The sequence below is a fragment of the Ostrea edulis genome, chromosome 2, assembly GCF_947568905.1.
Source record: "Ostrea edulis chromosome 2, xbOstEdul1.1, whole genome shotgun sequence".
Taxonomy (NCBI): domain Eukaryota; kingdom Metazoa; phylum Mollusca; class Bivalvia; order Ostreida; family Ostreidae; genus Ostrea; species Ostrea edulis.
The window spans coordinates 34,835,364-34,851,234 of record NC_079165.1 but is presented as its reverse complement, the minus strand read 5'-3'; the positions used below and the strand labels follow the sequence as shown (position 1 = coordinate 34,851,234).

General features: G+C 35.8%; 1 protein-coding gene across 1 annotated transcript; it reads right to left on the bottom strand.

Moving 5' to 3' along the window:
- Nucleotides 1–1,138: 1,138 nt before the first annotated feature.
- On the bottom strand, nucleotides 1,139–6,958 carry LOC125681388 (uncharacterized). Its single transcript, XM_048921443.2, has 6 exons — nucleotides 6,807–6,958; nucleotides 6,609–6,664; nucleotides 4,282–4,456; nucleotides 3,226–3,329; nucleotides 1,752–1,865; nucleotides 1,139–1,360 (listed from the first exon to the last, which is right to left on the bottom strand). The coding sequence occupies exons 2-6, from the start codon at nucleotides 6,652–6,654 to the stop codon at nucleotides 1,350–1,352; spliced, it is 450 nt and encodes a 149-aa protein (XP_048777400.1). The 5' UTR covers nucleotides 6,655–6,664; nucleotides 6,807–6,958; the 3' UTR covers nucleotides 1,139–1,349.
- Nucleotides 6,959–15,871: the final 8,913 nt, after the last annotated feature.

Sequence of the window (15,871 nt, the reverse complement as noted above, 5' to 3'; positions counted from 1 at the left end):
AACGACCAGTCCCGTGGGGATCCAGGTTAGAATAGGTCCTCAGTACCCCTTGCTTGTCATAAGAGGTGACTAAATGGGGCAGCCCTTCAGATGAGACCACAAAAACCAAGGTCCCGTGTCACAGCAGGTGTGCCACAAGAAAGATCCCCCTCCCCTGCTCAAAGGCCGTAAGTGCCGAGCATAGGCCTAAATTTTTCAGCCCTTCACCGGCAATGGTGACGTCTCCATATTCATGAGCACAGGCAATTGCATCGCTATAGTAAATTCGACCCCCAAGCGATGCAATTGCCTGTGTTCATGAGAGAAAAATTCTCGAGCGTTCACAACCAACCTAATTAAAAATTAAATATACAGTGAAATTGACACTGAAATTCAGCATTACACAAAGATCATTGACATTATGAAGCATTTTTATTTTTATTTTCTTAAGTTACTTTGTGGTCCATACACCTTGCTTAAAATTGTTGTACCTTTATATATTAACATTAATTATATTTACCAATGATTCGTCGGTATTACATTTCTCTGCAAAAGCACTGACCCTTCAATTCTTCACAAAAACACATATTTTGGGAGTATAAAAATGTAATGGAAAATATTCTATAGCTTTTTTGCAATATGTGCGTGTAAAACAATAGAAGACGTGATTAAATACTGCTTCTTTTGTTTACACACGTCCATATTATAAACAACCTTGACTTGTTCTTTAAATAGAATAATGCTACAATGGAAACCGTTTCTTGATTGGTGATGTCAGAATGATGGTATATATATTTTCTAAGTGAAAACCATTCTTCATCTCTCTCTCTTTTAAGCCAGTACGTTCAGTAGCACATAGCCTTATCAAACAAGGCGAGTTGACATTCAACTCGTTAAAGAATGTTTTTGTAATTGTGGAATGTGAATGTTATTGTACATGTAATTACATGAAGATTTTACATATAATTTATAGTGCGTTATATCAATCATATATTACACACGCGCGCGCGCGCGCGTACTCGGTCAATGCACACCGGCAGAAATTGGCCCAAAAGTGTAAACAGCGACATATTTGATGAAAAATTTCTTGATATGCCATTTACATATAAAGGTATATCCTAAAACTTGAGTCGATTCGCAAAAGAAAACAAAATCCAGAAAAAGTTACCATCTTTTTAATTTTGAATATTTTAAGATATTAGAAGTGACAAAATTAACATACATATATAACCAATTTGATTTCCTGTTAAAGACACACTAATCCAAAAAACTACATCTATCATTAACTTTTAGAAAGCACCGAAAAAGGAAAATTCCATTACATTTTGTGCTTTGTAGACGATACCCTGCTGATCTTCTAAGAAAAGGATTCAGCTGCATGCTGTAAGAAGAAAAAGAATGGATTTATGGAAATACAGGAAATTTATATCTCGAAAAACTGAAAAGGTATGGAATAAAACATTTTAGTGAGGGTTCTAATTTCCGTTGTTTTTTGTGGAATGGATAAATCACCCACGAATAGGAGATAAGGACGTCAGTGGCATCCCCATGAACGTGCACGTTTACGCAGATCACAAAATTACATGTAATAAAGGGATTGCATATGCCGGTAGTTTTAATAAAAAGATAATGAAATTAAATAATGAAGTGATCGTACATTACCGTAGCGTTGAAAATTAAATAATCAAATAATTGTACAAGAGTGTAGTTTTCATAATTAAGTAATTGGACATGACCGTAGTTTTGATGATTAAGTAATTGATTAATCTCACTGTCTTTCTTGATAGTACGAAACTCCTTCACACCCGCTGAACACATGGAGATCTTAGCCTCGTCACTCTTCCTCAAAACGACCACTCGTTCATTCCCCGTCTGTATCTCTTTCTCTAAATATTATTATTTAAATGAATAAAAGGTGAAGATAACGAACAAGTGATCAATCTACAACTTCCATAAGGAATACAAAATAAAGAGTTGGGTAATCACGGACCCCTGGATATATCAGAAGTGGGATCAGGTGCCTAGGAGGAGTGATCATACCTTTTCGACAGATCACACCCGCCGTGAGCCCTATATCTTGATCAGGAAAATGGATTAATCCATAGTCAAAATCAGTGTGCCAAGAACGTCCTAACAGTTTGTCATACACATTCGATCTAACGACTGGTGATATTTGCCAATAAGATCGCTATAACGACCATAGAATTTGCGAAATTCTGACTTCAAACGAGAATGTTGAAACCCATGTGACATAAACTTATTCGTCACTAGCTTGACTCGGTTTTAAAATTGATCATGCGCAGAACATGTTTTCGCGTATCGAATCAGTTAAGAGACATAATCAACGTGATTTTGGACTATTGCTACATAAATATGGGACGTTGACGATAGAAAAGTTGAAAATACAGGGCTCATGGCAGGTGTGACCGGTCAACAGGGCATGTTCATTACATTAATGAAGAAATTTATGTAGAGAGGATAGCACAATGAGTAATAAATGACTCATTTACGTTGTGGTCTGTATATAACACATTCAGAGATAAGAGAGTAGGAAATACATGTAGATAATAAATAACATGTAAACATAATATCAATCAAATCAATTTGTTCTCTGCAATCAAAGATAAGCTGATTCAAAAAATGGATACCACTTGAATAAATGATTATATTACAAATATGCTGATTTAAAAGATGAAAGAGATCAACGGGATCTGACAGTCTCGGGGAATCTGAGTTACTTTCATTTTTATAATTATTCTCGCGGTCCATTTTTGTAATTGAAAAGGTCTTGTTTTTAGGCCGAAACAGTTTTAACAGCATCAAAAACAATATCGCCTACTTTGATATACATAGACAGTTTTTGTGCTGTACTAATCAACATGGGAGCCTCCGTGGCCGAGTGGTTAGAGCATCGCGCTCAATAAACCACGGCCTCTCACCTCTATCGGCGCGAGTTCGAATCTCTATCGGCGCGAGTTCGAATCCCGCTCGTGCCGGTAAGTGAGAAAGTTTCCCATTTTACTTTCGGAAGGTCGGTGGTCTCTTCCCAGGTATATTGTATCCGAGTTCTCTCTTCTACCAATAAAAACTGGGCGCCGCCAGATAACTGAAAAATGGTTGAGTGTGGCGGAAAACATCAATCAATCAACTAATCAACATGCATACAAGCGCCTGTGATATGAATGAATCGTAATCCCCGCACATTGATCATTATCCTTGAATGATATGGATGAAACAAACACTTACTGCTGTTGAATGTGATTTTGTAGTTACAACTGCTCACTTTCTCCCATTTCATGCAGCGGTAAACGACGAATTCCAATCCAAATATTAATATTTGTGGGGAAGATCTAACATAGAAAAACGAAATCAATAATTCTACATCAACTAAATTAAGGATTAAACAATCAATGTTGTATCTTCTTGCTATACAAAGTAAAGCATTGAAAAGGGTGATAATACAGATATTACAAAATATAAGCTAACATGCTTGGAAAAAGAAGTGACCCCCACCCCACCCCACCCTAAAAAAGAATGTGAACTCTAAAAGGGTACTATATATATATAATATACAGTATGACGATCAATAACAATTTCTACAACTTGAGCTTATCGTTGGCTCGGATATTTGCGCAAAGGTTCATTGACATAGGAGGAAACCAAAGAGATTCTTACTGACAAATGTAATTATCACTACCCAAGACATTCTTACTGACAAATGTAATTCTCACTACCAAAAAGGATCTTACTGATTAATGTCACTTTTAATTAGCGAAAAAATTCTTATACTGACAAATGTCCAAAAGATTCTTATTTGCAAATGTTGCACAAATACCACGCCAGGATCTAAGGGCGTTTTTTAAACGAAAGTCTTGAAATAGTATCACTGACTGGTTATTTCTGTGTGTAACTTGTTCAGTGTAGAGCCATATGTCCTTTTTGCTCTCCCGTTCTTTGTATACTCTACGAATTCTGTGACTCTGTACTTTTCGTATTTTTGAGATGAGTGCCCTTCTCCATGAGATATGTGCCCCCAGTGGCGGATCTAGAGGTGGTAATGGAGATTGCAACCCACCCCCCTTTTGGTTGCATTTTTTGGCACATTAGAGTTCATTCTCTGCCATTTTAGGGATCTCCATCCCCATTATGGAATCCATCTTGGGTACCAACCCTTCTTTTCCTCTTTGAAAATTTCTGGATCTGACCCAGCCTCCTGTTTTGTTAAATGACTACCTCATTGCCTGTTATTAACAAACCTGTAGTCAAGATGATATGATCATTCCATCACTTTTCATAACATACCTCAGTAAAATTTGGTTAGCATCCTCATCAACACATTTCCAGCTGCTGACCTTTTGGTTAAACATGGACACCTCCCATCCCGTGATCCCCGAGGACTGGAAAGTGATACCTTTGTTTGTGCTCCCATCTGTCCATTGTCCGCTCAGGTCCGATGGAAAAGAGGTGCAAGCTAAACCTAAATTCAAACTAACTTTTCAAAAAGAAACAAATTTCCTATACTTACTTTAAAAATGAAATTTAAAGAATTTGTTTTTTGTAAACATGATGATAGTGGTAAGTGTCATTCACACCAGTTTGTACCATACTTCCACCACAAAAATGTCATGATTTTGTTCTTGAATACGGATGTGGGGACGGAAAGAAATTGTAAAGAAAAAAAAGAGGGGGAAGAGGATGGTGTAGAGAAAAAAGGGAGACCGATGAGAACGGAGAGACAGTGAGAGGCGAGAAGATGGGTGGATTCTATTTTGAAATATTCATATTTAAGAGATTGCTCTCTTTAGACCGACAACAACTGTATATAACAGAGGTTGTAACCCTCTTTCATCGGAAAATATTAACTTAAAAAGGGGTTACTTTTTTCCATTTTGGGGTCTGCATCCCCTTCCCGACTAGAGCAAAAAATGTACTACAAATATCTGAGGTCGCAACTCCCTTTGAAAAACTTTCTGATTAGCCCCTGTGTAGGATATGTATGGCACGCCAAATTCACAAAAATGAGCTAAACATAGTTTCACAGTTGATAAACTAGGTTTATCCACTGTAAACTATAGTTTACGGACCGCAAACTATAGTTAACCGACGTTAATCTATATTTCACATCTGTAAACCATAGTTAACAGATAATCTATGTTTCACAAGCGTAAACTATAATTAACAATGAAAACAATCATTAGCGATTGCAAAACATAGTTTATCTGATAAATACGGTTTCACGATTGTAAACTACGGTTTACAAGTCATAGTTTATCTGATAAATATAGTATCACAATTTGTGAAACTAGGATTAACAATTGTGAACTATAGTTAACGAAAGTAAATTATAGTTTACAAATGTGAATCTGTATTTATCAGCAAAATCTATTGTTAACGTTTATTTAAAGACAGATAAACTTGAATTAGCATTTGTAAACTATAGTTTACAACCGTTAAATATAGTTTTACCGATGAAAACTATAGTTAACGAATCGTTAACTATAGTTTACAGTTCGTAAACTATAGTTTACAGTGGATAAACCTAGTTTATCAACTGTGAAACTATGATTAGCTCATTTTTGTGAATTTGGCGTGCCATATATATGATACTAAATATACTTGTAATTAACTAATTATACAGCATCGTGACATTCCATAAATGAGTAAACTTTTTAATGGCCGCCAATTTTCTTATTAATGCAAACTGAACTGATTGTCGTGTACTCCAGAAAATGTTATCTATGTTGTACAGTTTGTCAGAGTACTGCTACATGAATTTGAATTTGCCCGTCCTTCGGTGTGGCTATGCAAGACGTTTTTACAATTTGGAAATCTTGTTTTCTTACCTTTTTGTCACAATTTTTTTCTGCCGCTTCGAGGCAAGTTCTCTGCGTCACCGCGCATTCGCCATTTCGCCTGCGTTTCAAGAGTCTAGATATTGTAGACTTACATATTTTCAATTTTCAGCCACAACATAACTAGTTCAATGGCCGTTCTCAATGAGTTCTATGATCATTTATTTATTGTTGTCTAATAATCCCTTGCCTTGCTTCGCCATATTTGTTGACATCAACAAAACGTATTTTCTGGAGGCAAGCGGTATGTTTACTCACTTATGGCACGATGCTGTATGTAATCTGGATGTATTCAGAAATGAATAACTACAGTGAAACTGATATATGTATGAGAGGCGTCGTACACTTGTCTGTATTTACCAAAGGGGTGCATCTTCCGTTTTATGGAAATCAATGATTCCTCTGGGTTTTCTTTTGATAGAATAGATGTCGACCGGCAACAAATACACCATCATTTAGGAAAATCATCGCTGCAGCGAATCGTACCACGATGATCCATTAAATTCTAAGTTAAGAGTCCAGAAACGGGTGTTAAACTCTGTGTGTGTGTGGGGGGGGGGGGGTATTTTTTCAAAGATGACGACTTTGGTCCTTTGTATTGATATAAAAGTACGTGCAGGGGGTGTAATTTTAAACGATTTATTAATCACCAAATGCGTGTCGGAACCTTTATCAGAACGACTTCAAAGGTGATTTTAAAATGGATTCATATTTTTTTCCACAATCCGGAAGATAAGCCCCTGTGGTTCAGGTTAATTGATTATCAGTAGTACTCACATGCTGTCAAAAGTGGTAGAAGAAGGAAAATTGAATACTGCTCCATTTTGATTTTCCTGTTTAAAACAAAACCTAATTATCACTTGATGGGTTTTTTTGGGGGTGGGGGGGGGTGTTCCCCCCCTTTTTTTTGTTTTGGATTTTGGTTAATTTTTTTTCAGGAAGATTACAAGCCAAGTAAAGATTAAAAACACTTACAATTTCAGGGAAGCAAAGATATTAGCCCGTTTGTCTCGGTGTATGTACGTTTCGCAATACCCCAACTTTCCACCGTACGTCTGCAGAAGTACGGATTAAAGTGTTACAATATATGTATTTATATCATTTTACAGTGGTGGCACATTTTCATTAATAGCCTATAATGGACAATAAGGTGGGGTTTTTTTTAACCTAAAGGCTGGTTTAACATTTCACCTATCAATATCCCCACCCTGTTTTAACGGTCGATCCATCTTTATAAACGTTTAATATTTCCCATTTGACTATTGGGTAGTTTTTCATTCAAATGTACAAAACAATACAAATTTCCAACCTTACACAGATCCATACCTATATTGTGTGGACGCTAAAGAATATGACAAAGAAGTCCACATCAGCTGTGAACTCTATACATACATTATATTATGTTTGGGGGTATCTGTATTTTGTAACATTTTACTATGGTCTCTTTATGCTAAGAATACTGAATGTATGTATTTAGTTGTCTAGCTGCTGTTATCATATTTGTGGACTGAGTACTTGTAATGATACGGTCGCATATTTAGGACACGCAAAATTATACTTTTGAAAACAAAAATGTCGTGAGCAGGATTTATTGTCTCATGCGCACAACATAATACTAATAGCTCGTGCGCACGACTTATTTCGTGCGCACGACATAATATCTCGTGCGCACAAACTAATATCTCGTGCGCACGACATATTATGATTTATCTCGCGCAAGATAAATCCTAGACTGTACGTTGAGCATTGTCATAAAAAATCATAAAAACATGAGTAAGAATCAGAACAATCTCTAATTATTTATGGAGGGTAATCGTGTTCAAAAATCCAAGCATGTAAACTTGTTAATCGATACATGCAACCGTGTTAATTTCTCAGTTTCAACTATGTATGTTTGTAACTCAGGGGGTGTAAGTTATGTTTCTCAGAAATGTATACCTCAGTGTTGTACTCTTCATTTGTGTCATAGTTTGATTTCTGATTTTATATTTCTCTTTATAAAAATGCATCATTGTTTCTTAAATTATACGTGGTCATCCCTACAGTATTTCCGTTGGTAGACTTTGTATTTACATAGCTGTACCTTACAACATCGCATCTTACACGTTACAAGTCAACAAATGTCAAGTTTACATGTTTGTCGAATTTCGATATAACCATATATGGAAAGACAACGGAAATCCACGATTATTACCGAGAAACGAAAGAATTCCCCATTTGTAGGACTAAGCTATTGCGCATGCGCCAAAATTAACAACGGATTTGCATCTCGAATTTGCTAAATTTTTATATCAAAAGACAAATCGAAATGTGTCACAGTCTCAAGTTCTCGACGTTACGCATTACACACAGAAAATGATCTATAAGAAAAAGAAGTAATGCTTTAAAACTGCAAAAATCATTATAGTTTATTATTCATATATTGGTATAATACTGATACTGTCCATCTACTTGTATATATACATGATTAGCAATTCATATATGTATGTACTTGTTTCCCCAACATGCTGCATCCACACGCAGTTTGCAGTCTCTGTAACCTGTAGTTAATGTTGTAAACTTTCTTTCTTTTTTGAATTTCCTTCTTTATAAAATGTCTTACTGTTATGCCCTCTGGGCCCAAAATTGGAATAAACTTATCTTATCTTATCTATAAGGTTACGAAGAATGGATTTACACCAACGCCTAATAATAAACATATACTTTCTTGATGTGCATGTGCACAGACATGTAACGTTTATGTATGGATAAAACTATCCAACATGCTAGTACACATATTTTGCACCGGTTAAGATAGCTCATTACACTAAAATTTTATTTAATGGCTTGTTAAAACACCTCTTATGAAGTGTGATCTCACCATCGAAAGAGTGAAACAAGCTCTCAATTATTTTATATGATTTTTAGTGATTCGTCCCTGAATGATAAAACAAAATTGTTTTCCTTGCAAATAAAGGATTCTAGAGTCCAAATTTCGCTGTGATTTGGTGCATGATATGGATATCTAATCAAACATGCCTAAAAGATTCAGATATAAACGTTCTTTTTTAGAATAAAATATTTATGAAAATTGAAAACGTTATTTGTTAATATACAATTATGGGCTGTTTATAGCAGGAAGACATCGGAAATTATCCCATCTTAGTAGGGGTATCACCCGAGGGCGCCTATGCGTATGCGTATGTAATATCAAAAGTGCAGAGGTCATGTGGTACTGCACGTCACAGGGCCAGTCAAAAGGCTGAAAGAATGATGTGGTAGAAAGAGTTTTTTCCACAATCAATGAAGGGCATCCCGTCTCTGTTAAAGTGTTCCTCTTTATAAATTTTGTGGGAGATAAAGTCTCAAAGAAGTTGTTTGAGTGGATAATCACATTTGGTATCCCTGATTTCGTCCATCTTATACTCAGGCACGTTAAAATTGATTTTCCATTATTTTTACGTGCAAAGTTATTTTCACATAAAAAGTAAGGTATATTGGATGACCCCCCCCCCCCCCCAACTACATGTACATTGTAATGAATTGAAGGACTAAGCCCCTCCCCCTCCCTTAGGCTGTTAGTTTGGAATAGACAACATATTTTATGGAGTTCTTGGGGGGGTCCCCTTTTTTGCTAGATTGTCAAGAATTTTAGACGACTTCTCCTCTGCCCCCAATCCCACCCCCTTTTCAGAAAAGCCATGTAATGTGGCCGATACTCGTTGTCATTCTTTGTCCAACAAAACTTAGGTTGAGTTAAATTTCTGACTACTATTTCCTTACATATTGCTACATATTATAATGAAAAAATATGTACGTATTTTAATTTATTTTAGCCCTAGATATGATTGAAGAAAAAAATAGCCTACCAAACTAACATGTAATTTCAGTCCAGTTGTACCTCGTAAAATTCGTTATGTAATTAGATATGTAGTTTAGATCTAATAGATATGACTTTATTATGATTAATTTTTCGAATTTTTAAAAATACGTTAACATATATTCCGGAAATATATTGTTCATTGGTGACGTTTCACCCAAGTACGTACAATTTAGCGAGAATACCGCTTGTGTTCTGCCCGTGTAGCACATTGATTTTCTTTCGGTTCTCGGTAGAAATCGTGGATTTCCGTTGTCTTTCCATATATGGTCATATCGAAATTCGACAAACATGTAAACTTGACATTTGTTGACTTGTAACGTGTAAGATGCGATGTTGTAAGGTACAGCTATGTAAATACAAAGTCTACCAACGGAAATACTGTAGGGATGACCGCGTATAATTTAAGAAACAATGATGCATTTTTATAAAGAGAAATGTAAAATCAGAAATCAAACGATGACACAAATGAAGAGTACAACACTGAGGTATACATTTCTGAGAAACATAACTTACACCCCCTGAGTTGCAAACATACATAGTTGAAACAGAAATTAACACGGTTGCATGTTTCAATTAACAAGTTTACATGCTTGGATTTTTGAACTCGATTACCCTCCATAATTATTAGCACAACGCATGAAGATGAAGCTCAGGTGACAAGCATTTCTAGTGACCAAAGGTTTAAAGGGACATAGACACGATTAATTTCAGCTGAAAATTATTAAGATTTTACTTTTCCATGTTTATTGTTTACAATGCTTAACTGAAGTATTTTTTTTTAGTCAAACCAAAATTTGAATATCAGTTGTTGAGTTACATGTGAGATACAGCACTCGCAATTCTTTGATATGTAAACAGGGCCATGTTTTTGTTTACATATACATTGCTCAGTAGAAAATATCATGTTTAAAACAAAAAGAGATGTGTCAAACACTAGAGACTGTTTAATTGCGTTCATAATGAACTTGTAATTTGAAAAATCTGCTTTAACGAAACTTTTACAAGTATATTTAACCTATGTAAACAAACATATGACACGAACCTTGGTTACATACTGTGGAATTATTTTAATTCGTGGAGGCCAATGTTCGTGGGTAAGCAAAATTTTGCTGGTTCGTTGGGACGTAATTTCGTGGGTAAGCGATACGATATCACTAGGAGAGATAACTCTACTTGATTTTAAAAATGTTCGAGGACACGTAAATTCGTGGGTAAGAGTGACCCACGAAATCCACGAATATCAACCCCCCACGAACAATGATGATTCCACAGAAAAAAAGAATTGTGAGCTCTGTCATCTCCCATGTACCTCGACAACTGACAGTCAAATTTTTGCTGACCATTAGTACTTATTGAAGCATTCTAAACATTAAAAAATGTAAAAATGTTCATGTCAAATCGTGTCCATGCCCCTTTAATAATGTTATACAGAATTATGTGAATACAGTACTAGTGTACTATTAAATAATGAAATTATACCAGTATGCCTTTCCTATTGTTTTCCTCTGAAGTGTGCAGTCGTTAAATGTAATTTAAAAATGTGCACAGTCTTTAAATGTCATTCAAAAATGTAATATTAATTCTAAATCGATGAAATGTATTTCTCAAAATAATTTGATGTCGTATGACATAAACGCACGGGAGCCTTAACCCACCCCACCCCTATTTGAACTTCGATTTTTATCAGAGATTAATCTTTTGTTCTCTCCCCCTTAAGACCTATTAAATTCATGTGACCATGATGGAAAGCTTCCTATGTTTCTCATAGACTCCTAAGAACTATACATACATGACATTGACATATGCTTTGGTGAGCAGAGTAGAAAGGTCGTGCACACGATAAATTATGCCATACGCATTATATATTTTGTCGTGCGCATGTCGTAAATACCGTAGATAGTTGCTGTAAAAATGAGTCAAAGAAATAAATGTTGGCATATTCAATCAATCATAAACTCTTCCTTAGAATTACAATAGATGTATATCATTTTACAGTGGTGACACATGTTTTTTTTTTTAAACTTAAAGGCTGGTTTGGCATTTCATCCATCAATACCCCCACCCTCTTTTATTGGTCGATCCATTTTTAAACACGTTTGATATATTCCCCCTTTGACTACCGGGTAGTATCTCATTCAAATGTACAAAACAATACAAATTACCTTCAATACACAGATCAATACCTACAATGTGTGGACGCGATGAGACAAAGAGGTCAACATCAGCTGTGGATTCTATACATACATTATATTAACATTGTATTATGGTTTCTTTATACTAAGAATAATGAATGTATGTATTTAGTTGTCTGATGTTATCGTATTTGTTAATGGACTGAGTACTTGGAATGAATACATCCAAGTTACTATAAAAGTTTACAAACCACATTGACAACTGATAGGTGTAAACTTTGTTGCGGTAAATATTCATATTGTGATATGCTGTTCCCCATAATCGCAAACCACAGCCAATGTGTACGATCCTCTCCCATCAGGGCGGTAGGAGAGGGCTATAGGAGGACTCCGGACCGTGGCTTGAGACGATGGCTGTTCACATACACGAAGGACAATGTTTCGATAATGTTCGACATGAAATTCTTGTTACCTGTTAATTATGTATAGCAGAATAGTTTTTGAAACAGGTTTTAAGAGGAAACCATTTACTTATATAAATGATGCAGAATATACGTTACACGGTAACATAGTTGAGTTCTTTTTATGTACATCATAGATTACTATCAATTGCTAGGAATCAACACACACACACACACACACACAAAAGAAAAATGGGAAACCAAGTAAACAAACAAAACGCCCCCCACCCCACCCCACTACACACACACCGGAACCAGTATAACAGGGACGGTAACTGAGGTGATCGAATTACTAAAATATCTGTCTACTGGCTGGAGTTACATGTATCCTATCACTGGATCAAATGCTGTCCGACTTGTTTGATACCGATTGAAAGGCCATTCTTGACACACTGATTTTGACCGCGGATAACTCCGTTTACCTGATCAGGATATGGGGCTCACGGCGGGAGTGACCGGTCAACAGGGGATGCTTACTCCTCCTAGGCACCTGATCCCACCTCTGGTGTGTCCAGGGGTCCGTATTTGCCCAACTATCTATTTTATATTGCTTGTAGGAGTTATGAGATTGATCACTGTTCGTTATCTTCACCTTGCATAGGTTTGATTTATATTGTAATTGATAACAAATAACAAGTTCTATATGAAAGTGCAAAGTGGTATCAAAATTGAAATAAATCAACAAAATTTGAGTAAGAAATAATTGAGAAAATCAACAAATAAGTATTCAATAATGTGGGGAAAATGTATCAGCAAAATGGCAGAAATGTGACAGAGTCATAAATGAAAAATATCTTAATATGTCCTAACTTTGCCTCCATGATATTGGAAACTTAAAAAACACACGCCAAAAACTGCCTGCAGTTATACCTTTTAAAGATAAACTAATGATTTCCTCATAAATTAAGATATATGTGAAATACTAAGTATATAGCCTACTACTATCCACAATATCTTCAAATAGGTCTGGACAATTAAGGGCGAAACTAATTAGAATAATCTAACTGTGTCTCGGTACAGACCCACACCCGGGTCCATACTGATAGGGCATTAATTATCATTTTCACGATAGAACATTCTATCTAGGGGAAAACCTGCAATGAAAGATAACGAACAGTGATCAATCTCACAACTCATATAAGAAATACAAAATTAAGAGTTGGGCAAACAAATAGCCCTGGATATACCAGATGTGGGATCAGGTGCCTCTGAGGAGTAAGCATCCCTTGTCGATCGGTCACATCCGCCGTGAGCCAACCAAATAAACAAAACTGGGAGAAAAAAATGCACCCAAGGCGGCTGGAGTGAACACTTTCAAAATATTAAATTTCTTCTGCATTGCGATCAACCTCCTGGCCATCATTCTGATGATGGCGAACGTAAGAAAATGAAGGGGAAAAAAATCTAACCCTCTTGTAATATACAAGGGATGGTTATCTGTAAACGTACTGGGATCGAGTTGGACATCCTACGGTAGTCTATTTAGGACATGTAATATCTCGTGAGCACGAACTATTATCTCGTGCGCACGAACTATTATCTCGTGCACACGACATATTATTTCGCACAAGACTAATCCTAGACTGCACGTTGGTCATTGTCCAATCATAAAAGCAGGAGTAAGAATAAGAAAAGTCTCTGATTATTAGCACAGCGCATGAACATGAAGCCCTGGTGACCAAAAATGATTTGAATTGTATAATATCTTGGAGGGGGGGGGGGGGTAACACATAAAATGAAGAGAAATACGGTCGTCCAGGATTATAGATTTGGAGTTTTAGAAATGACTGATTATGCTGAGTTCATAGTGGCCTTAAAATCATCATGGATTAGAAGATTCATGCTGATACCAAATGGATAAAACTTCTAGAGTCAAATCTTCAAATGAAAGTATCGAGTTGCTGATAAAAAGGGTCTTACTTCATTTTAAATATATCAGAAAGAATGAATTATGTATTTTGGAAGTTGGGTAAACATATTCAATATCAACAGTCAGATTGACTTTTATATTTTAAATGAACACATATGGTTTAATCCAAAAGTAAAGATAGATATTTGCATCCGTCTTCTTGAAACATTATAACAATGCAGGATTTGTTTTCATCAGAGTTCTTCTTGATAGTGAAGGGAATTCCTTAAGACTACAAGACATTCGTAAGCTAAACATAACAACTAACTTCGTTGAATATGCTGCATAGGCGTAGCTTGGGTTCGAATATTACCGAGGCAGGGGGTCTGGGGGCGCAGCCCCCCAGAAGCTATCGACATTTTAACAACGTAAAAGGTGTTGTTTTTTTTTTTTTACTGAGGCAGCTGCCTCGGTTGCCTCAATGGAAGCTACGCCACTGTGCTGGACTTAAAAAAGCGGTATTATCTGAGCTTCCTAATCACTTTGGAAAAAAATGAATAGGACCAATCCTCCCAAAGTCTATCATGCTCTTCTATAAAAACAATAAAGGATGAAAAGATATCTACAATATTCTTTTGCACCAAAAACATAAAAAAGAGAGACAATTACTTCTGTAAAAATAAAAAAGGGAGGAAAGAAAATGGATATAGTTTTGCTGAAACTAATTGGAATAATATTTTTTTTTATCTCCCCTTCAAAGTTACGCAAGAGTCAAAATTACATTAGCTGCAATTTCAGATACTCCACAAAATATTCCTTACCAACCAGTATTTATTCAAACCGAAAATCAAAGACTTTTTGTAGTGTTGATATTGAAACATTAGAATATCTATTTTTTGATTGTATACAAATAAAGGAACTATGGTGTGATGTTGAACAATGGCTTTTGGAACAGTTTCATTCCTCTGTAAATTTTGACAAGCTCACTGTGCTATTTCGTAAATACTGTAATAGACATGTGTATTTCAAAATTTGATTTTGCTTGTAGCTAAACAATGTATTTTTCTTGTAAAGATCAAAATAGTCCGCAAGTATATGTATTTGCGATTAAAAAAAATAGTTACGGACAGAATTGTGGTTGAGAAGTACTTGGTTCTAAGAAACTGTAGACATGATGAATATCAAACTCACTGGCAGAGAATATGTGAAAACTTATGATAAGTATAAACAAGTTTAAATACATGTAGGTCTATATGCACTTTTTGATCAAATAGGTTTGGGGGTTTGATTAATAGATATATCATATTTAAATATATTGTGGTTATCAAAATCTGTTACCAAGACAATAATACTTATAAATGTACCTTGTAACCCCCCCCCCCTCTCTCTCTCTGCAACGAAACCTGTTTAGTGAGTACGTCTTCACAACGTCTAGAAGAGAATACACACATATGGTTTTGAGAGAGAATATTAGTGAGAACATGTCCCCACACCACTTGTCCTCGCTATTTAATATTTTGTATTTTTCACATGATGTGGATCACGTTTATGGAGACGTAATTGTGAGGACAGAATTTTGCCCTCATAGTGTACTTTCTGTCCTCACAACTTCTGTCAAATGGTTAAAAATTGCCCTCACTATACACGTTCTCTCTCTCTCTCTCTCTCTCTCTCTCTCTCTCTCTGTGCGGGCATTTCTTTAAAAAATACCAAGACAAAAATTAAATCCGACACAA